Source organism: Notothenia rossii, assembly GCF_949606895.1.
Source record: "Notothenia rossii genome assembly, chromosome: 3".
NCBI classification, from domain to species: domain Eukaryota; kingdom Metazoa; phylum Chordata; class Actinopteri; order Perciformes; family Nototheniidae; genus Notothenia; species Notothenia rossii.
The window spans coordinates 55,056,299-55,080,824 of record NC_136901.1 but is presented as its reverse complement, the minus strand read 5'-3'; the positions used below and the strand labels follow the sequence as shown (position 1 = coordinate 55,080,824).

The window sequence follows — 24,526 nt, the reverse complement described above, 5'->3', positions numbered from 1 at the left end:
AACACCCTTGGGATGAATTAGGAGCACAGCCTGAAAGCCAGTCTCTTCATCCAACTTCAGTTGCCGCTTCTGGAAGAATGGTCAAATATTTCCATAAACACACTCCTAAACCTGGTGGAAAGCCTTCCCATAAGAGTTGAAGCTGTTATAGATGCAAAGGGTGGACCGACGTCATATGAAACCCTATGGATTAAGAATGGGATGTCACTTAAGTTCATATGCACATCAAGGCAGGTGACCCAATACTTTTGGCAATATAGATAAATATCACCATATATATAAATAAATATCACCACAAATATTGAATATCATCATTCAAATAATTCAACAATAAATTCAAAACGATATGTTACAAAACAACAATATATAGTTAACAATGAACAAAAATATATACATTTTACAACATATCCATGAAAACCAAAGTGACTCTCTCAACCCAGTGCTGGGTTTCTAAGTAAGTGCTCATATTACAGTATTTTCCAGACAGACTTGCTTTCTGCAGGAGTTTTCACACCGCATTGCCTTGAACGCATAGAAGTGGCAGCACGGTGTCTCTTCAACCAGGTCCTCATATACTTTTGAGGATCAAACATAGAAGTAGGGGGGCCGTTGATATTAATCATCATCAAGTTTGATATGTTTGAGATCAGTAGTACAGCCCTTTTGTCTGAGCTTATATTGTTCATAAGGCTAAAGTTCCTCTCACACTCTGCTGTGCTGACAGGGAATGTCTTCATACAGTTCATGAGTGGTTTTAGGTCCTTGGGCTCACTATTGGGCTCTTCCAGTAGGTCTTGCATCCCATTCAGTGCTTGGTCTGTGCACAAGTGAAATCGCTTGCACAGTTGCTTAACCTGGTCTTCACCATGGCGAATGCTGGGGCTTGATGGCCATTTACTCTGATCAAGGATGCTGAAGTCCTTGATGACCGCATCTTCGAAAGACAAGCGTTGCTCAAGATTGTTCACAAGGCTTTGTAAGAACTGGCCTGGATTGATTGACTTCAGCTTTGCATTTCCTACTAGAGCTATAGAGCGATACTCCCCAGCCTCTTTTGCCTCTAAAGCCTCACAGTATTTTTCACCTGGACTCTCTTTGAAAGACTGTATCACTCTGATTGAGCGTTTCAGCAGATGCTCTGCTCTGAGGAGAGTTATAGAATGAGCTTGAAGCTCCAGTGACAGGACACTTAGTTCATGGAGAGTGTCATACATGAGCCCAAGGTCACAGATAAATTCAGGACTTTGAAGACGGTATAATAAACCTCTGTACATTTGTTTCTCTTTGGTGGACCTCATCTCATCGGAAGACGCATTCTTAAAGTGCTGCACAAGACCTCCCAGGGATGTCCACACAGCACGAACAGTACGAAAGCTACTGTCCACCCAGCGTACATCTAAAACTCTGCCAATGCGAAGAAGTTGTGAGCCTACTTCAGCTGCTGCATCTTTGAGTTCACGCTCATTTTTGTTCGACATACTATAAAGTGAATATAGCTTCTGCATAAATATTTTAAAGTGGTTGACACCCGTCACCTCATCAACAGCATTTGACACAGCTAGTTCCAGCCTATGGTTCATACAGTGCAACACAAAGAGCCTTGGGAATCTCGAGGTCAACCTGGTTGCTACTCCTGACTTCTTTCCTAGCATGACACTGGCTCCATCAGACACAAATGTTACCCAGTTTTCAAGAAGCCACTCTTCTGTAAAGCCAGCCTTCATTAAACAGGTGAGTAAAGCCTGTTCTATGCCATCTGCTCTCTGATTGTCTAATTCAACTAGATCAAGGAATATGAACTCAGGGCTTGCTCCTTCAATTGACGCTTTTACAGAAACTGTCATGACAGGTTTGTGACTTAAAGAAGAGGCCTCGTCAATAAGGACAGCTAACTTCGTGGATGATGCTATTATGTTACTCACAATTTTGCTCTGCATCTCACTGGCAACATGTTGTATGATTTGTGTTGCACTGTAACGTGAATGAAGTATTGAGCCCATCTTAACACCATTCAGTTCCTGCAGCTCAATGAGGCTCTCATGGTCAGAAAAGGGTCTGTTCTTTTTGGCCAAATGGTAGGCTGTTCGGAACACAGCATCAGTTTCCTTCTTGTAGGGCTCAGTCATAACCTCCACTGCATTCTCAATGGCCGATTCTTTTTGTTGTTCTGCCACCTTCACAGCCTGAGAGTGTGCCTTGGACAAAGCATGTTTCCTGATCTTATTTCTCAAGACTGACAGACTTGTTTCTCTACTTCCCTGAGAAGACACTTGAATTTCAAAGTTCATCCATTCTCTTGAGAGTGATACACCTTGCTCCTTGTTGATCCCAATGGAGTTCACACTGCTACAAACCAGACATCCTGTGAAGCATAAACATACAATGTAACTACTGTATCCACAGCTGTATGTGTGCATGGTCTATTTTTCCCATATACATAAAAGGACACACACACACACACGCACACAATATTAATGTGTATCCACTGTTTCAGAAGCTACCTAAACTAACAAGATACCTAAACTTACCAAGTTTTTTGTTTTTGGATCCCAACCAGGGGTTCTTGGATTTAAAATCCTCTTTTTGATTGACAGTCCACAGGTCAGGCCAGTCATTATTGATGTCTAAGGGAAGAACAACAAAAGTGATTGAATTATAGGCTATAAAAGGGGAACAATGACCATAACCTATCCAAAAGTGTAAAGTTGTCACCTTCCTAATCTGCATTATTAGATTTTTTCATTTTAGCCCCCAAATAGTCAAATAGTCAATTACACAGGGCCTAGCTGTAGCTTTATCCATGGCTGTGTCAATACAAAGTGTGAAAACTCTTCTAAGAAAAGGCGTTATGACGTGACTCAATGTTGCACACAAATTAGACCTAAACACAGACAAACCTTGTGCCCTTTTCAACCAGGTCCTTGGTAAACAACAGCACGTTTCCTTTCGTGAGGAAGACGCACTTTTAAACTTTTACCGTCATATACGTCTTTTACTTCCTACTGCATCCTGCCTTCAAAATAAAAGTACCCGTTTTCATAATGTATCCGAATTCGTGGATTACACGTAGCGTCGCTATGCCCGAATCTGGCTGTGCGTCGCACAAGGTCAAAATGCCCTTGCTATTTTTAAGCTGTTGGCTGAAACAACAGTCGCCAAAGTAACACAGATATAAGACTTTATTCAATCCTAAAAGAGGTAGATCGGCAGATAAATGGCTGTCTTTAATTAGAAGAGACCACTGGCAGCCAACATCTAACCTCAGATTGTGCAGTCTCCTATAAATTAGCACTAGCTACATTTGACCTCAAATTATGTAGCTGCTAGTGTTAGCTAGCTAGCTAATTTTTTATCTCCATTTGACAGGAAAACGCTGACAATCCAAAACACTAATCTTCAGTTGCCACAGCTAATGTTACAATTAAGCAGATAGCTGTGTCACGTCACCAAACACACGATGATCTTAGCATTATGTTAGCTAACGTTAGCTAAGCGCTAACGTTCTTCAGATTGCGTGGTACCTAGCTATGCTCTTGAAAAGCCTTCAGGCTATCTCTGGTGTATGGGGATGGATTTTGTGTACAAGATAAATGTAAATGTCGGGAAAATAAAGTTGGGGCAGACACTTAGCATAAGGGACACAATAAAGTTCAGAGTAATAAATATGGATTGCAGCAAATAATGGATGTATTTTCCAAATGTCTTTCTGTCTCACTAAGGTGTGCTGTGCTCATTGCCATGCAGCTATAATAGCTAACTAGCGCCACTAGAATCAGAAATACTAAATTTAAAAGTTGAAACCAACTATTAACGAAAATAATGCTATTACTACTTTTATGTTAGTATATATGACTACCTAACTACGATTTGTTACAAAAATCTTAAAATATAGAAGTGAGACCCACCGTTATTGTCGTCTTCATCTCCTTCCCTGTCAGCATCCTCTTCAACGGATGAGGGGGACGGAGGGAGCGCAGGTGTTGGGCTGATGTCAGGGCTGCTGATAACAGGGCTATCAGCTAACAGCTCCGGTGTTCTAGCCTCACTATCTGTAGCTGAGCTGCTGGCCGATGTAGTTCCACAAGGACGTTTATTGTAAAAGGAAATTTTAGTCTGAATGGCTCGCTTCATTCTAACAGTTCATACAATTTTTGTAATGGCAAATAGTTGAAAGTAAATTAACATTTGTCTATATGCAGTTTTTTTCCCTTATTAAGACCCGCCCTACTCTGCCTCTGATTGGTTTTTCATCAGTTCTCGCGCTGAAAACCTGACCAATCTAACCAGCGAAGGCATAGAGTTAGCCAATATGAGGCAGAGTAGGTTTGTGTCATGAGTCTTCACAGTACTATGAAATGACATTGAGCCACTACTAAATAATGCGCACCAGCGGTGATTGAGAAGTGGGTATACGCCATGCTGTCTGAAAAATAAGTGGGTATACGCCGTATACCTGCGTATACCCTGGACTACACCACTTTTTATATCCCTCTTTGTGTTACTACATTTGACCATGGCTTCATTATGTTCTTTTGTTCAGGAACATACAAATTAAACTGGTTACTTATACACCTTAAGTTTGCAGAGAATATTTAAATTTCCATAATTGTAGAAATATGATAAAAAATATCATTCTACTGTCTACATGTCCTAAAATTAATTATGGGTTTATGGAATTTCTTATTGATATATATCTATCTGTCAATTTGAATCATGTCATGATGTATTATGCATTTGAACCATTGAAATGCAAATAAAATTGTCTAAGAAGTGTATTATTAAAATTTGAGTTGTGTTGATTACTTTGACATAATTAAAGCTAATCGAAAGAAAATATAATTGCAAATAGAAAGTGGTCTAAAGGTGGTGTGAACGTTACATTTCAACGTTACATTTCAATGTGGTGACCACGTTATTTCAACCATACAAAATCACGTGGCCTCCACGTAAATTGCCACGTTGTCACAACAACAGCATCACGTGGCTGTAACGTGGCAGCCACGTGCAATTGTTAGCTGGGTTGTAATTTAATAAATCCTTCCAACACACATTGTAAAAAATAGCCTACTGTAAGTTAAGAAATCATTCCAATATGTACATCTTCTGATGTAACAACAATAACATTATAAATAGTAACATAGCTGAACATGGTATTGCACATTTAGCTTTGAGTGTTACTGACCTGAGATGTTTTTAATACATGAATTAAGGTGACTGAGGCTTTTTAACATACAGGGATGCAAACTCATCAGGTATGAAAAAGGTGACAAGGATCCGAGCCCCAGGCTCCCCCACACCACGGAATAACAGAGGATTTGAGCAGTCAGAACAACTAAAGCAGCAGTGTTAATAATAACAGAAACGCCAAAGAGTCACATCTAATAGAAATATATAAAAGCATTTATTTTAAATTGTGTAGCAGTCAGTTTATAATTTTGGCAGCACTGTTGAGCATTTTGAAAATGTATTTTCATGCCTCTGTGCAAGGCTTAAGTCTTTTTATCTTTATAGCCACATGGTGTAAAGCAGGGGTGCCCACACTTTTTTGGCTGGTGAGCTACTTTTGAAATGACCAGCTAACCGAGGTCTACCAACCAAAAATAAAATCCCAAATTGCAAGGGTTGCTGAATAACACGTTTTATTTTTACATGGGATAACTACAATAGGGCTGCAACAAACGACTCATTTGATTATCGATTAATCTATAGATTAATGAAACGATTAATCGACTATTCGGACTATTACTGTGTGCCTTGCACAATTTCTCAAACGCTCTTATTTAGCCATCAACTTTTAGATTTAGTTTGAGGTTGTTTTAGGCATGTGGAAACTAACAATGAAGACAATAAAGATCAATACCTGATTCAAAAATACATATATTATTAAATTAACTTAACAAATTGTGAACAAAATTAACATTGCTTTTTATTTTAATTAAATAAATAATATTTCACATCAAAAGAAACAACAATGTTTTAACAAATCTTATTAAATAATCTGATGACAGAACTGTAAACAGAATAGCTGAAACTTTAACAAAATAAATAACTCAGTTACCTATAATCATTAACCCATGTTTGTATAATTGAGTTAACTCTGTGTGTTGCTGCTAGCATACATAACACCTGACGTGGAAACGTGACTCGTGGATGGGGCTACAGAGCTACTAGAAAGACAGTCGAACCCGGTGCATTCCTCCGTCTGAATGTGGTGCACTTTTGCTAAATGTTTAGACAAATTGCTCGTGTTACCGCCCTTACATGCTAAACACTTTTGGTGACGAGCATTGTCCACCTCAAGACGGGTAACATGTAACCACACCTTGGAGCGCTTCTCTCCACCATCTCCTCCGTGTGTTGCTGCATGTAGCAGATGCGTGTGTGTAAACTGCCCCGCCCCCTTGCAAACAGACGGGGGAGAGAGATCTCTTCTGGATTGGAAAGATAGAAAATACACCGACCATAGACGCATTTGTTTGTCTTTTTGCATTTTAGAAACGAGTTGGCGACACTAAGACTAAGAGATAATGTTTGTGTAGCAATAATACATGACCTTTCTCTTTCTCAACTCGCTCCTCGGAGGGAAGTCGCTGTCATATGCCTTGTGAACACTCCGATAATGCCTCTCCACGTTACCTTTCTTTGGCAGAGCGATGCTTGCTTTACAAATAAGGCAAATAACCTTTGAATGTGACATCACAAAAAAAGATTCTCCCTCTCATTCTGTGTGGAAGTGGTATGTCTTTAGCTTTTTGCTCGTTCCCGCACTCATTTTGTTGTTTGTCTCTCCCGGCACTTGACTGATTTTGTATCGCTTTGCATTCTGGGTTAACAGACTGGAAAGCAAGAGGTCGCTTTTTCTGTCAATCAAGTCAACTCCTGAATTAAGTGGCAGGGAGGCCAAGGGAGGAGGGATCAAAACCTGTTTTGTCTATTTTAACGGAGCTGGATTTTTTTTAATTTATGAATGACTCGCGATCTACCAGCATTGCCCCCGCGGTCGACCGGTCGACCGCGGTCGACGTACTGGGCACCTCTGGTGTAAAGTAACTAAGTTCATAAACTCAACAAGTACTATACTTGGGCACAATTTTGAGATACTTGTACTTTATTTAAGTATTTCAATGTTTTGCTACTTTGTTCTTCTACTCCACTACAGTTCAGAGGTACATGCTGTACTTTTCCTCCACTCCATGTATGTAATAGCTTTAGTTACTTTACAGATGTGGATGAATGATGTGAAATATAATCAAGTGTTAATTCCGACTTTAGTTCCACCTGGAGCAAATCCACAAGCTACCCTGCTGTATACAAAGTCATTCAAACTAGCTGCACCTTTACCAGCTTTGAGAACACTTTCATGATCAATCATTATAAAACATATCATATCTATTATTCTGAAATGGACCAATCTGCACAATGACTACTTTTACTGTCGCTACTTTAACTATATTTTGATGATAATACTTTTCTACTTTTACTTGAGGAACATTTTTAATGCAGGACTTTTACTGTAACAGAGTATTCCTACACTCTGGGACTATTACTTTTACTCAACTACAAGATGTGAGTACTTCTACTTTTACTCAAGTACAAGACCTGAGTACTTCTACTTTTACTCTAGTACAAGATCTGTGTGCTTCTACTTTTACTCAAGTACAAGACCTGAGTACTTCTACTTTTACTCAAGTACAAGATTTGAGTACTTCTACTTGTACTCTAGTACAAGATCTGTGTGCTTCTACTTTTACTCAACTACAAGATCTGAGTACTTCTACTTTTACTCAAGTACAAGACCTGAGTACTTCTACTTTTACTCAAGTACAAGATCTGACTACTTCTACTTTTACTCAAGTAAAATATATATATACTTATACCACCTCTGTTTATAGCCTATGAAAAAAACTATTAGAAATAGAAGGCTAAAGCTAACGTTAGCAGATAGTGACAATGTATGCTAGCTAGCTAGCTCAACGATTTCTTAAAGAGCAACTTCCAGGTTAAAGACACCTGTGAATACATGTGTATGAAAATGATGAATACACTAGATTTTCCAAAAAATATACAGAAATATACACTACAGTGACATCTGGCGTCGTTTTTGTAAGAAATATTCACTTCCGCATAAAAAAGCCTCGGCACGTGACCTCCCGTGTGTGACGTAACACGGGGGACACAAGGGGGAGAGTGGCCGGTGTAACGTATTAATAAACATGGATCCCAATGCTAGTTTCGACACAGAAGACACAGAAGAAGTTGAACATGAATATTCAAATGCATATGACGGACCACAACCTTATAATTATGAGCCTGCTAGGCGTCCAAGAGACCAGGAGCAGCCAAGGATTAGAAGAAATAACGGCCATCGGAGAGAAATTGAGCTGTGGTGTGAGGAGAACCAGTGGAGAACTGGGCAGCTATCTTGGTGAGTGACCGGCGTTAGCTACAGAATGTTAGCTAACGTCACATCACAACATTGTAAAGTTAGCTATCATATATCAGGCAATAACTAACGTAGCATTGATAGTATAGTAACGTTACTGGCAGGACTGTTGATACTGATCCATAACAGAAACTAATGCGCAAGTATCAGCCGTATCTCGCGTTACCTAATGCAACTCCACACTACGGTGCTGTGTACCGGAGGAGAGACGCGAGATACGGCTGATACTTGACGATCTGGCGGAGAAAGGTTGTGGAGCCTCCGTTGATATGTCGTTGTAAATGGCTTGATGGAAAGCAGGTGTGTAGTCGGGGAGGGTGCACAGCTGATTGCAGCAGGTGAGTGGAGGTTAAGCCGGGAGCCAGGAGTGACAGCCACCACGCACACACAAACATAACAGACAGGGGCAAAACAAACAAACACAAAGGAGACGGCTGGAGCAGTACAGCCACCACAGCGTTACCTAATGGAACTCCACACTACGTCTTATGGTGCCGTGTACCGGAGGAGAGAGAGAGAGAGCAGTGAAGGGGGTGGGGGAGAGAAGTAATACGGTTTCCTGATAAAGCTGTGGGGAGTGTGCTGCAGGGAGGTGGATGCATAACGCACCCAGGAATGAACGCTAGCTCCGGTCCTTTTTACTGTGGACTCGATGTCCTGACAGGCTGGTATTTGTGCAACCTGCACAAACACAATACTGCACCATGATTACAAATGGTGAAATACAATGTAAAACTACCGAAAAATACCAGCTCACCAAAACACAACCGCTCTACTCAACGCAACTCTACTATACCCGCGGTCAGAGAGGGAGATGTGTCCCCTGTGTGATGTAATATGACGCGTTTGACGTATGACCTTAAAAAAAAGCAATTTTTAAGAGCAGAGCTCAAAATTGCTCCTTTCCCTCTGAATTCCTGCCGTTATGTCTCGTAAAAACATATCAAATCCTACATTCACTTTTTTAATTGTAATTTTCAAGCAAGTTTAAGCATAAATGTAGAAAAAATAACAACCTGCAAGATGCTCTTTAAATAATATTGCCACAGAAAAACTTTTCAGTTCACATCACGCTCTGCCGCTCCGACAGGGAGCTCTCAATCAATCAATCAATGTTTATTTATATAGCACAATATCACAAATGTTACATTTGTCTCAGTGGACTTCACAGTTTGTACAGAATATCAGTATGACAATACGACACCCTTTGTCCTTAGACCCTCACATCGTACAAGGAAAAACTTCCAGAGAAAACCCACAGTTTAAAGGGAAAAATGGGAGAAACCTCAGGGAGAGCAACAGAGAAGGGATCCCTCTCCCAGGACCGACAGACGTGCAATATATGCCGTGTGTAAATTGAAAAGATAATACATTTGCAACATAGGTAGTCCAAATGTTTGGAAATGCATGTGTGTATAATAGGAAGATGAATCCACGAGGATATCCATCCAGGACTTATGATCCAGGACCACAGCCACGACTCAAGATCCAGGACTCGCGATCCATGACACAGGACCGCAGGATCATCCATAACTCCGGATCCCGGCGTATATAGACACCAAAAAGAAAGACATTTGGGGAAGCTGGGTTAATCGGAACATGAGAGTACACAGGTATAGACAGAGAGAAGGAAGAAGTAAGATGTCCCCCGACAAACTAAGCCTATATCAGCAAAACTAGGGGCTGAATCTAATCAGCCCTAACTATAAGCTTTATCAAAAAGGAAGGTCTTAAGCGCACTCTTAAAAAACGGATAGGGTGTCTTCCGCCCGAACACAAACTGGAAGCTGATTCCACAAAAGTGGAGCTTGATTAGAAAAGGCTCTGGCTCCCATTGTACTTTTAGAGACTCTAGGAACAACCAACAACCCTGCATTCTTGGAACGCAATGCCCTAGTAGGACAGTAGGGTATAATGAGTTATTTAAGGTAAGATGGCGCCTGCCCATTAAGGGCTTTTTGTAGGTGAGAAGAAGAATTTTTAATTATATCCTGTGTTCTATAGGGAGCCAGTGTAAGGCAGCCAGAACAGGAGTAATGTGCTCCCTTTTCCTAGCTCTGGTTAGTACACGAGCTGCAGCATTTTGAATCAACTGAAGCGACTTGACTGACTTCTTGGTACACCCTGATAATAAGGAGTTACAATAATCCAGCCTTGAAGTAACAAATGCATGGACTAGTTTCTCTGCATCGTTTCGAGGCAAGATATGCCTGATTTTTGCAATGTTACGTAGATGGAAGTAGGCGGTCCTTGAAATTGATTTTATGTGGGTGTTAAAGGATAAATCCTGATCAAATATAACACCAAGATTCCTTACAGTCTCACTAGAGTCCAAATTAATGCCATCCATAGTTAGTATATCTTTAGATAATTTGTTTCGTAGATTCTTCGGGCCAAGTACAATAACTTCAGTTTTGGTCGTGTTTAACATCAAAACATTTAAGGTCATCCACGTTTTTAAGTCCTTGAGGCAGTCTTGAATTTTATTTAAATGATTAATTTCATCAGGCTTGATTGATAAATATAGTTGAGTATCATCCGCATAACAATGAAAGTTTACAGAATGATTCCTTATAATATTGCCTAACGGAAGCATATATAATGTGAACAAAATAGGTCCAAGCACTGAGCCCTGTGGCACTCCATGGCTAACTTTGGTTTGCATGGAAGATTCATCGTTGACACGTACAAACTGAGAGCGTTCAGATAGATAGGACCTAAACCAGCCTAAAGCATTTCCCTGTATGCCAACTAAGTGCTCTAGTCTTTGCAATAGTATATCATGGTCAATAGTATCAAATGCAGCACTAAGATCGAGCAAAACAAGAATAGAGACAAGTCCCTTGCCTGAGGCTATTAGAATGTCATTTGTGACTTTAACCAGAGCTGTCTCTGTGCTATGATGTGTTCTAAAGCCAGACTGAAAATCTTCAAATAAATCATAGTTTTTTAAGTAATCACACAGCTGCTTTGCGACTGCTTTCTCAAGAATTTTTGAGAGGAACGGAAGATTAGAAATAGGTCTATAGTTGGCTAAAACCTCTGGATCGAGGTTGTGCTTTTTAAGAAGCGGTTTTATCACTGCTACTTTGAATGATTGTGGAACATAGCCTGATAATAAAGACATATTCATAATATTTAATAAAGAAGTGCTAATTAATGGAAACACTTCTTTTAACAGCTTAGTTGGAATCGGGTCTAAGATACACGTTGATGGTTTAGAAGAGAGAATCATTGAATTTAATTGTTCAAGGTTTATGGCTGAAAAGCATTCTAGTTTACTATCTAGTGTAATATTAGAACTTACGTTTCCGGGAGCTGTTGATAATACTATACTGGTCAAAGGCAAGAGGTCATTAATTTTGTTTCTAAGAGTAACAATTTTATCGTTAAAAAAGCACATAAAATCATTACTACTGTAGTGCTATGTGAATAGAAGGCTCAGTCGAGCTGTGGCTCTCTGTCAGCCTGGCTACAGTGCTGAAAAGAAATCTTGCATTATTCTTATTCTCATCTATTAATGAAGAGTAGTAGGCTGCTCTCACTTTACGCAGTGCTTTCTTATATTCATTGAGAGTAATATGCCAAATTAAACAAGATTCTTCAAGTTTAGTGGAACGCCATATCCTTTCAAGTTGTCTCGACTTTTGCTTTATTTTGCGGGTTTCGGCATTATGCCATGAAGCTAATCTATGCTGTTTTATTTTCTTCTTTTTCAAAGGAGCAACAGAGTCTAATTTTATTCGCAGCGCATCTGTAGCACTATCAACAACATGATCAATTTGAGGTGGTGTACATTTTGTATAAGTGTCCTCCCTTACATGCAGACATGCTATCGAGTTAAGTATTGGTGGAATCTCTTCCTTAAATTTGGCTATAGCACTAACGGATAGGTTTCTGATGCAGGAGCTGTTGACTAATGCTTTGTAGTCGAGTAACAGTACTTCAAAAGTTACTGAGAAATGGTCGGATAAGGCAGGATTATGCGATTCGACTAATAGTTGCTCAATTTCAATACCATAAGTCAGAACAAGGTCAAGAGTGTGATTATAGCAGTGGGTTGGTTTATTTACACTCTGACAGAAACCAACATAATCTAATATAGAGTTAAATGCAACAGTAAGGCTATTTTTATCTTCGTCAACATGAATATTAAAGTCCCCTACGATAATTACTTTATCTGTTTTAAGTACCAAAGCTGATAAAAACTCAGAGAATTCTGATAAGAATTCTGAATAACGACCTGGTGCACGGTACACTGTAACAAATAAGATTGGCCGCAAAGTTTTCCAGGTCGGATGCGTAAGACTAAAAACGAGGCTTTCAAAGGAGGTATAATTACATTTTTGTTTAGTATTGATAAGTAAACTTGAGTCAAAGATTGCTGCAACTCCACCTCCTCGGCCTGTGCCTCGGGCAATATGAGTATTGATATGGCTGGGTGGAGTGGCCTCATTTATGCTGACATATTCTTCATGTCTCAACCAAGTTTCAGTGAGACAGCATATATCAATATTATAATCTGATATTAAATCATTTACCAATATTGCTTTAGATGCTAGAGATCTTATGTTTAAGAGACCACATTTAATCTGCCTGTTTTGTTGCACTGTAGTAGTTGTTACATTTACTTTTATTAGGTTATTATGTATGACACCTCTATTAGGTTTTACTTGAAATTGTCCTTGGGCAGACACACACACCGTTAATATTAGGTATTTTATTGGGTTCGGGATTCCTATGGATGACTGCCTAGGAGAGAGCGCAGAGAAGCGTGTAAGACTGCTCTGAACACCTGAACGGCCCGTTCTAACAGTTGCTCACCAGAGGTCCAGTCTGTGCCACAGTGACTCCGGACGCACAGTTAATATTAACGAACGCACCCGTAGCTGCTGAAGCTAGACCATCATCTCGGAGCAGCAGAGCCTTATTATACATCCATGAGCAGAGCCGACAGGCAGAAAGACTCGAGCACACAGCTCGTACTTCATTATAATATATAAAAAAAGAACACCATGCGTGTTGTTAAATATGTTCTTTATTCTCGCGTCCAGGAGAGAAGCTTTAAAATGAGACTAAATGGAGTCTCTGAAAAGATTCAAATGGGATACTTAAATTAAAAAAGGCGCGGTAGTGTTACAGACAGAATATTGTTCCGGCAGAAAACAGCTGTGATCTGGCTCTCCTGAGCAAGAAGAGAAGAGCCAATCCCCCGTTCGGTGCCGTTATATATCCTCTGCTGGCTCCTCCCCGCCAGCCGGCTCGCCTCGCCTCTAATGTCCGTTGTTGCATTTAAACAGAGGATAGGTACTTTTCACCTTCAACATATGCTTAACACGCCTTTTCTCCTCATATTCTCTTTCATCACTTTTCATGTAACACATTCTAAACGCTGTAATCAATACTCTAAAACATACAGAAAATGCTTCACGGCTGGTTTGGTTTCCGGTCATTCCGGATGTTGTCACATGCTACTCTCGTCTGTAAACAATAGTGTATTCAAATAAACTGTACTTTCATTTAATATTCAGCATGGTAGTATCTCGACATCTATAGTTGTAGTGTTAAATCAGTAGGTTTCGGTTTGCACCACTCCATGTCATTTCACTACTCTATTCACCTCTTTAGGAAATTGTATATTAGCTACATGCTAAATGCTAACCGTAGATGAAGGATTTTCAGAAAAAAAGCTTAACTGCTTGTGTACAAGAATTTCTGGTTTTTCAATATAAAAGAGCGTTTAAACTGACGGTATGTTTAAGCTACATTATACCATCAAAACATTGATTTTAATTTCTAACAGTGTCATGATGGCACATAACAGCTCAAGGCTGCAGATTACTCCGGGTCCCGGAGTAATCTGAAACATAACATCTGAGACATAACATCTGAGATGTAACAACATAATACACTTTTTGGGGATGCTTGGGATGTGAGGAGTGAGGGACACGGCTTAGAACGGGCGTGTCGCCTGGCAGGACAGGAGAGTGTGTGCACCAGTCTGCCTTGATCTATGAATTCATGTCCGTGACACTCACTGCTGCCCACAGCTGTTTTATAGAAGGAAATTCCTTCACTTCATGAAAGTGTTTTAACCACACACACCTCTACACACACATGACGGGTGTTATTTTCCCCATAAGGAACAAGTCTCTGCAAATTATCCCGCTTATTACACGGCCACATTCTCAACAAAGTAACGACATGACTCCCAATATGAATTTAAATGCTTTTATGGATTTAGAAAATGTTTTTATTGATTTAAATAATAGTTGTATGTATTGATTTAAAAAATAGTTGTATGTATTGATTTAAATTGACATGCATCCGCTAAGAAAAATAGTCCGTTGTTACAGTTTTTTAAACAGTCTGAATGAAACGGCAGCTCTCAGCTGTGTATTTACACAACTAATGGCCCATCAACCACAGCTCTCTCCCCCCCTCCCCCCTTGATCTTTCTTCTCCAGCAGCTAAATTAACGGTAGGTTACTTTGAGTGACAAGCTTACAGTTAGACATAACACTGTCATTGCAAGTGACCCTCAGTTAGTTGACTTTTATGTTCAACTGCTAAATTCGTTACTGATTAAAAAAAAGGGCTTCTACTGTACCTAATTACCTTAACACTAGAACCGCCAAAGGTTTTTGTATAAGCCTACCTAAACCCATCAAATCCCGCGATTAGAATGCAATTTTTAACAACATAGGGTGCTAAATAACACACTTTCAGGAAAAGTCACGGACTGAGAGACTTTAATATTTTATTGAAAAAAAGTTACATTGCACACACACAACACACATCACACAAATTGACCCGATTGGCGGTTCTAGTGTTAAATAAACTCACTAATTAATGAAACCAGTTCATTACGCATTATTCTTATTCTTATCATTCTTTATGAGCGCAGAAATAGTCTTAAAATCAGATCTGTTTTTTAAATGAAATCTGACGGCAGGCAGTTATCTCTGATCACCTATGATAAATGCGCAGCACCTAATCGCTGGCCATTCAGCCACAGACACTGTTCAAAATGGGGGGGAGCTAGGGGGAGTTTGGCTCCCCCGAAGAGGGAGGGAGCTCCCCTGATGGCTGACTTTGAGATAAATACGGGGAGCCCAAAACAATCGTGCATATTTGTGTCACACAGATTAGAAATGTTGAGTTTCTGTAAATAACAGTTCTTGAAATAAATAATAGTTATTGTTCATTACAGTTTCTGAATATTTGTTTTATATTTGTGAATATGTCTGGGTGTTGCCATCTGTACGTGGCGGCGCTGCATTCTTACGTTGCTATGGTTATGGCGGTGACGCCGGCGCGGTATTTGAAATGTTCATATTGATATTTTTTTAACTCTGACTTTGTAATAAAAAATATGGCAAAAACGAAAACAGCCAAGCGTCACAGCTTTTGGATTCACAAGCAAAGAAGCGAAGGAGTCTAAAAATGACAACGTGAACGGAAAACAACTTTTAGTTGGCCGGCTGTAAGCGGCGTTAGCGTCGAGCTTGACAGCTCCACACCGAGGGAGAGGCCTGCCGATGCGGACCCTGAAGAGGCTTCAACAACGGCCACATCCGCCGGCATAGTGACACCGTCTGTATTAGTAGAAGAGTGTTTTTATAGCAATTGACCTTTCGCAAAGCCACGCCCCTTAATGCCCGTTGTCCAATCATATTCGATCACGTGCGCGGCTCCCTGTGGAAGTCCGACAAGCTCAGCGTTCAAATTCATTGCGAAAATGGTGAAGCGTTGTGCTTATGGTCTTTGCAAATCGGATAGCAGATATCCCATAAGCTTAGAGGGGGGGGGTGATATTTTACCCGTTTCCTAAACCCAAAACCCGAGAGGAGAGATGCCGCCAGTGGATAAAGAAATGCGGCAGGCCCCATGCCCAGCTGAATATGGCGAATATCAACAAACACAAATACGTTTGCTCCAAGGTAAATACGTGCTAAGGTAGCTAGTTAGCTAGCAAAGATTACATTCACAAATTCACTAACTAATTTAATTAACTAATTTCACTAACTAACGTTAGCTAAAGTCACACGACTACAGCTGTAAGCTGTGTGCTTATAGGTCGTTTTGACCATGTATATCACTTGATGCATAATAATGTCTGAACAGCTGAGCTCCGTTATTAGTCTACCTGTGGTCAAAGTACAAACAAGAAAGCCAACAGGCAATCATTCATTTATATTTTGCTTTAATCTTTGTAGCATTTTGTTAATGGAAAGCCTACTGCTGACTTCCCTAATCCTGCTGCACAAGTGGGCACCCCGACCCCCACAAAGGAACAACAAGGTGGATGCAGAAAGCCACCAAGGAAACGGTAGTTAACTTTAGACAAACTACAACATTTAATGCCTCTTGTGATTGTATTGTTTTATTCCAAAATAACACAAATTATGGTTGTACAGACTCATCAAAACGTTGCAAGAGGCATCCACCTCCAGCACCATTGAAACCCCGGAAGAGACTCTGTGTGTGATTTTCAATGGTGAGTAATGAACCATAGCTTTTTTTCCACATTTCAAGTTCAAGTTTCAAGTAGTTATATACATATATACAATACAGAGTGAATGAGATTCAAGAGGATTATTTGTCACATACATACCAACTAAATTCCAAACAAAATGACAAAGCAAGTCATTGTAACAAAACAAGTAGCCGAGAACTGTACTGTATAGTTAAGGTGCAAATAGGTATGAATGTAGTGCAAATCTCTTTAATAATAGATACATATAAAGTGTCTAAAGTGAGTGATAAGGTGAGTGTTTGTTTAAAGTGAGTGTGTACATGTGTGTGCAGTGAGTGTAGATGATGGGTTATTACATAGTGTCATTTACATTTTACGCTGGATTGTAAAAATCAAAGTAAAAAGCATCAAGCTTGCTCTTCATCTGCTCCCATTTTGCTACATTAAAGTGTATTCTTTGTAGGTGGTAGTCTTCTGCACAGTGAACATAGAAATCACACCATGACATAGCAGTGAGCCCGAGCTGCCCTGTTATCTGGTAGTGATAATCGTGACACTCTTTTAGCTTGTAGCTGCCATCTGCCTGCTTTAAGAGGTTAGCACACTCAGTGAAGCTTTCCTTGGATGGACACTTAATTTCTAAAAGCCCATAGCTTGGACTTTCACTCTCTCCTATTTCTAAGACCTTACGGTCAGGTGATGTACCGAGGTGTGGTGCCTGCGGATTCACAACAAAACCACATGTATACACTTGGTTTCCTGTTAGCTTTGTGTATTGTGTTGCTGCTATGGGCTCTAGTTCTGTACCTCTTTTCATGGCCTTGGTTTGTACTGATCCTTTATACTTGAAGTTTACAGCAAGTGTGTCATGGTCTGCTCTCCTGGAGCAGATTCTTTTAAAGGCGCTTGATGTTAAGCGATCAGCTCTTGCATTAAACCACAGGTTGTTTGTGTTTTGTTGTCTGGTGTCACATTCTAGGGCTATAGATTCGGGTAGGGAAATGGTCACTCTGTTGTAACTATGCGTGCCATTTTCATCCAGGACTGTGCATAAACTTGTCGGTTGGGATGGTAGAGGAAAGCTGGGGAAGTCATCTGGTTGACAGACAGGCGGCGCTTCAGCATCAGCAGAAGGGGCTCCCTTGTTTAATAGGGGAAGCTGTAAAAAAGAAAAGGTGGGATCAAAATGCTATCATTAACATGTAAATATGTGTCTTTCCAGAGACTGTGGAGCCACCCCTCCTTTCTGAACAAGGTCAACTGGAAGGGGGACCAGATGAGGAGCAGTCCACAGAAAAAGAGAAGAAATTAGAATTAGAAAATGGTAACCTGAAAGAGATGCTGGCTTTAAAGGAAACAGAGGTAGAAAGGCTGAAAGCAGACATTGGCACACTTAGAAAAGGAACTCTCACACCCGAACTCCTCCAAAACAGTGCCATGCCCCAAATGTTTGCATATAGTACTGGGTTCACATATGAACGATTCAACCATCTGTGCACAATATTTGGCATTCCAAATGATCCATGTGCCACTCAAATAAATGTCCCCTTAAAATACCAGCGGAATGATTGGCAAGTTGTTGAGATGCCCCTGCGTAGCCAGCTGTTATTTGTTTTAATGAAACTACGCAACAATGAAGACTTGAAAAACCTTGCCTTTAGATTCAGCATAACCGTGCAAAGTGCAAGTAATCTTTTCAACTCCTGGATTCATTATATGCTCGACGTATTGGGTGCAATACCAATTTGGCCTCACAGAGATGTCATTATGGAAAATATGCCAGACACCTACAAAACGGATCCATCAACATTTGCAATATTGGATTGCACTGAACTAAAAATGGAACGGCCTACCTCACTGGTGTTGCAAAGTCAGAGCTATTCGAGTTACAAAAGCACAAACACTCTGAAATCGTTAGTTGCCTGTGACCCCCGTGGTGCTGTGATCTTCTCTTCTGCACTTTTCACAGGCTCTATGTCTGACAAGGAGATAGTCAGAGAGAGTGGTCTCATCCCACTACCGGAGAAACAGATAGAAATTGGCTATCTGCAAAAAGGTGATGGCCTAATGGCCGATAAGGGCTTTTTGATAGAGGACGATATCAAGTCTGTCGGACTGCAGTTAAACCTGCCACCCTTTGCGAGGTCTAAGAGGCAAATGCCATCTGGAGATGTGCTCACAACTAAGCGCATCGCAAAGCACCGTGTTCATGTTGAAAGGGCCATCGCTAAGATAAAGAAATTCAAAATGGTGTCAGACCGAATTCCCAATACTAGGTTGGGGAATATAAGTCAGATCTGGTATGTGGTGAGCGTATTCTCAAACTTCCAGCCACACATTCTCAAACAGTGAGGGCACCGGACTCTATACATCCTTGTATATCTTCCTGTACATTTTACTGTATATTTTAGAATGTATGTACATCAAAGTGACTAGTAACTTCAGGGTTCAGATAAATGTAATGGGTTAAAAAGTACAATATTTCCTTTGAAATATACTCAAGTAAAGTACAACATTGAATCTATTGAACAAAGCTACAGATAGATGTTATCAAATGTTTGGCTTGGTGACATTTGTGTTTAGTGGGACATGTTTAATATGACAGTCATTAATATGCTGAAAGTGTAATCCAGTTTTTTTTTTATAGTACTTCTATTCTGTATTTAATTTGTTTACTACCAAAATGTAATAAAGTACTTCTATTCTGTATTCAACTAATTTCAAACTGTCTAATTTGCATCATCAATATAACTAATAGGGCATACAGACCCTCACACTTGTTTACACTGTTGATTTCTCTCATATTGTTAGATTCAAATGCCTATATTTATATATTTCTACTATTACCCTCTTACTAGTTATGCTGTAGTACTTTAATTACTTTTATTAATTTGTATATTTGTACCCAGTTTAACCACCTGTACATTGTATTTATATACAATGAACAGGTGGTTAAACTGGGTACAAAATATACAAATGAATAGTGTAGTGTTAATCAGATGTATGTGTACAGAGCTGTATTATATAGGGGGGGTCTTATCATATTCCATAATTATATACGTTTCTCACCTGGTGGCTTAGGCCACATCCCACAGCATATGTCCTGCCGCAAACTTCTACCTCAGGTGTGTCTTCTGCGGCAAGGTAGCTTATAGGCGCATCTGTCATCTCTTTCATGAGCTTGTATGTATTTGTTCCTAGTGTTTGCCTAGACACAGAAATAGCATTATTAGCAAGAGCATGACTGATGGTAAATATGGTAAGTATGGTAATATGCAGTACACACTACACAGAATGGAATAACTTACTTGTTGTGGGTATAGTTGGATGTTATAGGCTTCCGCTTACGGTTGACTTTGGCCTTGGCTACCACCACATTGAAAATAGCTTGGCCAGTTATTTTTTTCCCTCTGGCTTTGTGCCATTGTTGAGGTTGGCTTGTGGAGGAGATCTGTTCTGTTTTTGCACGCCAAATGTCCAGTGTGTGCATCAAGCCCACAGTATGTGAACAGTAACCTGGCATACTGTAAATTATTTTTAAAAGATCAGCTTGGTGGCATGTTTATTTCATGTTTCACTCGATTCATTTATTGTACAGCTACACTTGCAAACATTAGCTAGCTTGATAGGATGATCAACATCGACGTTAACGTTAGCCCTAAAAAATAACTAGATGTACGATTTCAATAGCAATGACAACTCGATATTACAAAAGCAGAACATACCCAGCAGTACACGAACAAGCCTGGTCCACAATATTGTGCTCGTCGAATTTGACATACAGCTCATGTGGTTTTTCACTCTTGCACTGCGACCTGTATGCAAGTGCCTCTATTGATGTTGTGCCTCCCTCTTTTCTAATGTTTATACTGTGGATATAACCCTCCATAGCGTATTGTAGCCCCTTTTGTCGGGACCTGGAGGATATTGCTACGTTATTGCTCCAAAATGAGTCTGTTAAGGCGACTCCGACGTTACGGAGACCCTCCATTATGGCTTTGTTTAACGCATCTGGCTCTCAGCTTGTCGGACTAGCAACAGTAACCAAGGGGGGGCGTGGCTTTGCGAAAGGTTAATTGATCGCATCCGCGCTGCTGCGCCAGTCAACAGAGCGTGCGTGTGACATATTTAGTAGCAGGATGTGCTCTGAAAAATAGGGCTCCCCGAAAGCAAATGGGTAATTCGAAAACTGACAGAGCTCCCTCTATACAAATCAAACTGTAGACGGTGTGAAAGCACCTATTGTTTTAAATAATGGTCGGAATGTGACCTGTGAGCCTTCTGAATTACCGTGGGACAGCACATTCTAAACTAAAATGTTCAATCAATAAAGTAACATCTTATCTTATCTTAATAATATCTTCATATTAATAATAATAATAAATCATACAGTATGTTTCCGAAAGGGAGCAGGAGGAAGCAAACACAAAAATATACAAAAAATATACTGCATATTAAAGCAAACGATTGTAAAGGTTAAAGTATGAGCATAACAAATAAAGAAGTGTAATGTAAACATTTACATTATAATTATGATTATTTAATATATAAAGACTATATATTATTGAATTACAAGATTAGATATACTTTAGTTGATCTAAAATATTGATGTGTTCAAATGCTCTTCAAAACACAACTGAAAGTCCATGAAACTTGTCTTTCTGTATTTGTGAATGAAGCGCCATCTCCTGGTTAAAACCTGAAATTGAAAATCTGGCAACGCCCTCTTGGAAAATAGTGGGAGGGCTTAACATTCCTCTATACTGGTCTTTGGCAGGTCGTAGGCAGGAAGCTGTAAGATGGAGTCTGAAATTCAGTGCTACATCTGTAGTTGTCCATTTAGCAACTTGTTACCAACAGCCTTTTTTTAAACACATACAATTTGTAGATTTTTAACAACAGGCTTTTCACTGACGTGGTTTATGGTGTACACAAACATGAACATCTCTTCAGCTTGATGTTTTTAAGCCCAGTAACTTTATGTGTTGACAACAATTATGCTAAATGAAATGAAGAAGTTTAGTCATTCTTTCCCCAGCTTGTATGCCTATTAGTATGAATAATCAATCAAAACATTATTGAAGGAGATGTATTTAATTAAACACATTAATACACAGGAGGAGTCAATATAATAAAAACAACACGATTAAAAATAAAGTCAACATGTCTTTGGAGAGTGGGGTTGGAATCGCCAGAATTTGGATTCCTGACTCCATAAATCCTGCAACCAGCTCTAGTTGCAACCTTGCCTCATACAGTTAACATTACATGTCAGCTTATATGCAACAGAGATCTATTGTTCACTGTGAACCTTCAGTATGAACACAGGTCTAGTGTCAAAGTATTTGCCTCCCTTTATAAAAGTTGCTTATCTGGTTAATCGTCACATAAGAGGAGTCGTGTGAGGGGTGAGATCGGGTTCAAGTTTAGCTAAGGGAAACTTGATCAAACAGGGAGTAGAATAAACTCAGAGGAAATTAAAGGTGTAGAAGTCGCTGAGAACCCGGAGGTTGTTGTGTTACATGCTGGATGTCAGTGATAACTTTTGATAAACTCGCTTTTTCAAAATCTTACATGATTTCTTCAGTCTTCCCTGGTAGACGTGAAGAGTGGCTAAAGTGACAAAGAGGCCATTGGAAAGTCCAGGAGAAGCTCTCAACGACCTTCTGTGCTGTTGATTTGTATCTTTACTATATTTCCAACAGTCACTGCTTCTTCAGTTAACTGATACATAAGATACTTTCAGTTGGCTAGAACAACACTGTGCGAGGTAAACAGTGAAAGTGCTGAACATACAGATCAAGAGAAAAGTGGATTATGCAGCATGAGTCAACAAAAACCGCTGTCCCCAAAGAACAAGGTACAAACTGTTTACAGCCAACAATAAAAACACACAAAAGGAATTAGATACTTAAAAAAGAGGGACTGTTTTTCAATATGTTCTATTTGCCTGAATGATAAAAAACCAAATCCAGGTAACATTTCCCCCAAATGTACTTTGTTAATGCAAAATGACGGTGTCCGACAGGTGCAAACGGAGATGGAAAAACAGAAGTGCTCAAACACATTCAAATTAAGAAACATCTTCACCAAATAGACAACACATGCGCAGCATTTCGTAAACATTCACCAACTTTAGGTAACATGCACATTGTTTACTAAAAGCGCTGCAAATACAGAACGCTGCAAGAAGCTCAAAACACAACCAAAACAATAAACAATGACGCACACTGCTGGGACCGGAGCACTTGTTGGTGTTCGGGGAATATAAAGTTGGCCAGTTGTCACTGGTGGAAATTTAGCTAAAATATACATTTTATTGACTTATATTGAAATGTGATCGCATGATTCCTTCTGATATTAATGCAGATATGCTAGCTAGCTAGCATTGCTAACATAGTCATTTCCAATGTACCGACAAAACTCAATTATGAAACAGACTAACTGTGCAAACAGAGACACTTTGCCAACTTCATAATCCTAGAGACCCCGTTTCCGTTGTGTTCTGAGCTTCTAGCAGCGTTTTGTATTTGCAGCGTTTCATCTACACTGCATTTTTAGAAGCCTCATGGCAATGCATGTTTCGTTAAGTTAGTGAAGATGTTTCTTCATATTCAAATGTATTTTTTCATATTTGAATTGTTTTTTAAGGAGACAGGCGTTTTTCCTAATGGGAGTGGTTTGGGCCTTTGTAGCTAATTGTCGGCTCCCGCACAAAATAATTAAATATGTATGTTAATAGAATAAAAGATTGACACCATCGAGAACTATATCTTTACATTTCAAATGTTGCACTTTTTCCTCTATGCTAACGAATTAGCCAATGTTCTAAATCTCCAATTTTACATTGCACATTAGCCAATTTTCACTGTCAAACTAAACACTATTCCACTGACAGAACATTCCACTCATAGGCAGGATTTCAAGGTTATGATCCAAAGGAGAAAAACAATCTGTGTCATGGCCGATTTCTGAGAAGAATATCCTTTAAACATGACTGTGACAGATGAAACAACAACATACCTCTCACAGGCATGGCTGTTCCAAGCCACAAGCTGGGGATTTGTGACTTGTGACTCTAAATGTAATGAAGCATTCAGCGAAGGTGAGGGTTGGGGTTAGCCTCAGGAAAAGTAGTCTACACAGGGCCCCCACAATAACAGCAAGACAAACGTGTATGTGTGTGAGTCCCCCTGCGGAGGACTTCCTCCCCTGACTCTGGCATCATGTTGACGCACAGCTGGGCTACTGTAACTGTGAGCTGCTGTAATGTGATGCGATTGGACCAGACATTAAGGTCAGGCTGTAAGAAAAACCTCATGAAAATAAAACCTCTTCATATAGCAGCGAAGGTCATTTCGGGGGCAATGGCCACAGATTTGACCGCATTATGATTGGCCGCGGTGTTTGTCTTTAATGCAGTGACAAAGCACCTCTGACTCTGCTGGTTAATCATTGCCTCGTCTGTATTTAATTATGCAGACACTCAAACTGAAGTCATTTTTCTGAGTTATAGTTTTTTTTATAAAGCTACTGCTGATGAAATGTGAAGGAGGGTGATTCTATAGTAAAGACTGTACTCAGGCAGATGGTCACTTCATAGG

The 24,526-nt window shown here is 39.8% G+C and overlaps 2 protein-coding genes across 2 annotated transcripts; one reads left to right on the top strand and one right to left on the bottom strand.

The window, feature by feature from the left end:
- Positions 1-145: 145 nt before the first annotated feature.
- LOC307032973 (E3 SUMO-protein ligase KIAA1586-like) lies at positions 146-5,846 on the bottom strand (the record flags this gene model as incomplete). The annotated part of the gene is made up of 4 exons (XM_079671243.1): positions 3,906-5,846; positions 2,529-2,624; positions 707-2,362; positions 146-183 (listed from the first exon to the last, which is right to left on the bottom strand). Exons 1-4 carry the CDS (start codon positions 4,129-4,131, stop codon positions 146-148), a joined length of 2,016 nt encoding a protein of 671 aa, XP_079527369.1. The 5' UTR covers positions 4,132-5,846.
- A 10,837-nt stretch (positions 5,847-16,683) lies between these two features.
- LOC307034389 (uncharacterized protein) lies at positions 16,684-20,970 on the top strand. The gene is made up of 3 exons (XM_079673230.1): positions 16,684-16,775; positions 16,864-16,943; positions 18,145-20,970. Exon 3 carries the CDS (start codon positions 18,261-18,263, stop codon positions 19,272-19,274), a length of 1,014 nt encoding a protein of 337 aa, XP_079529356.1. The 5' UTR covers positions 16,684-16,775; positions 16,864-16,943; positions 18,145-18,260; the 3' UTR covers positions 19,275-20,970.
- Positions 20,971-24,526: the final 3,556 nt, after the last annotated feature.

Bases quoted from the DNA above. Each gene is read 5' to 3' on its own strand.
- LOC307034389 (XM_079673230.1), top strand. From the start codon at position 18,261: ATGCTGGCTTTAAAGGAAACAGAGGTAGAAAGGCTGAAAGCAGACATT.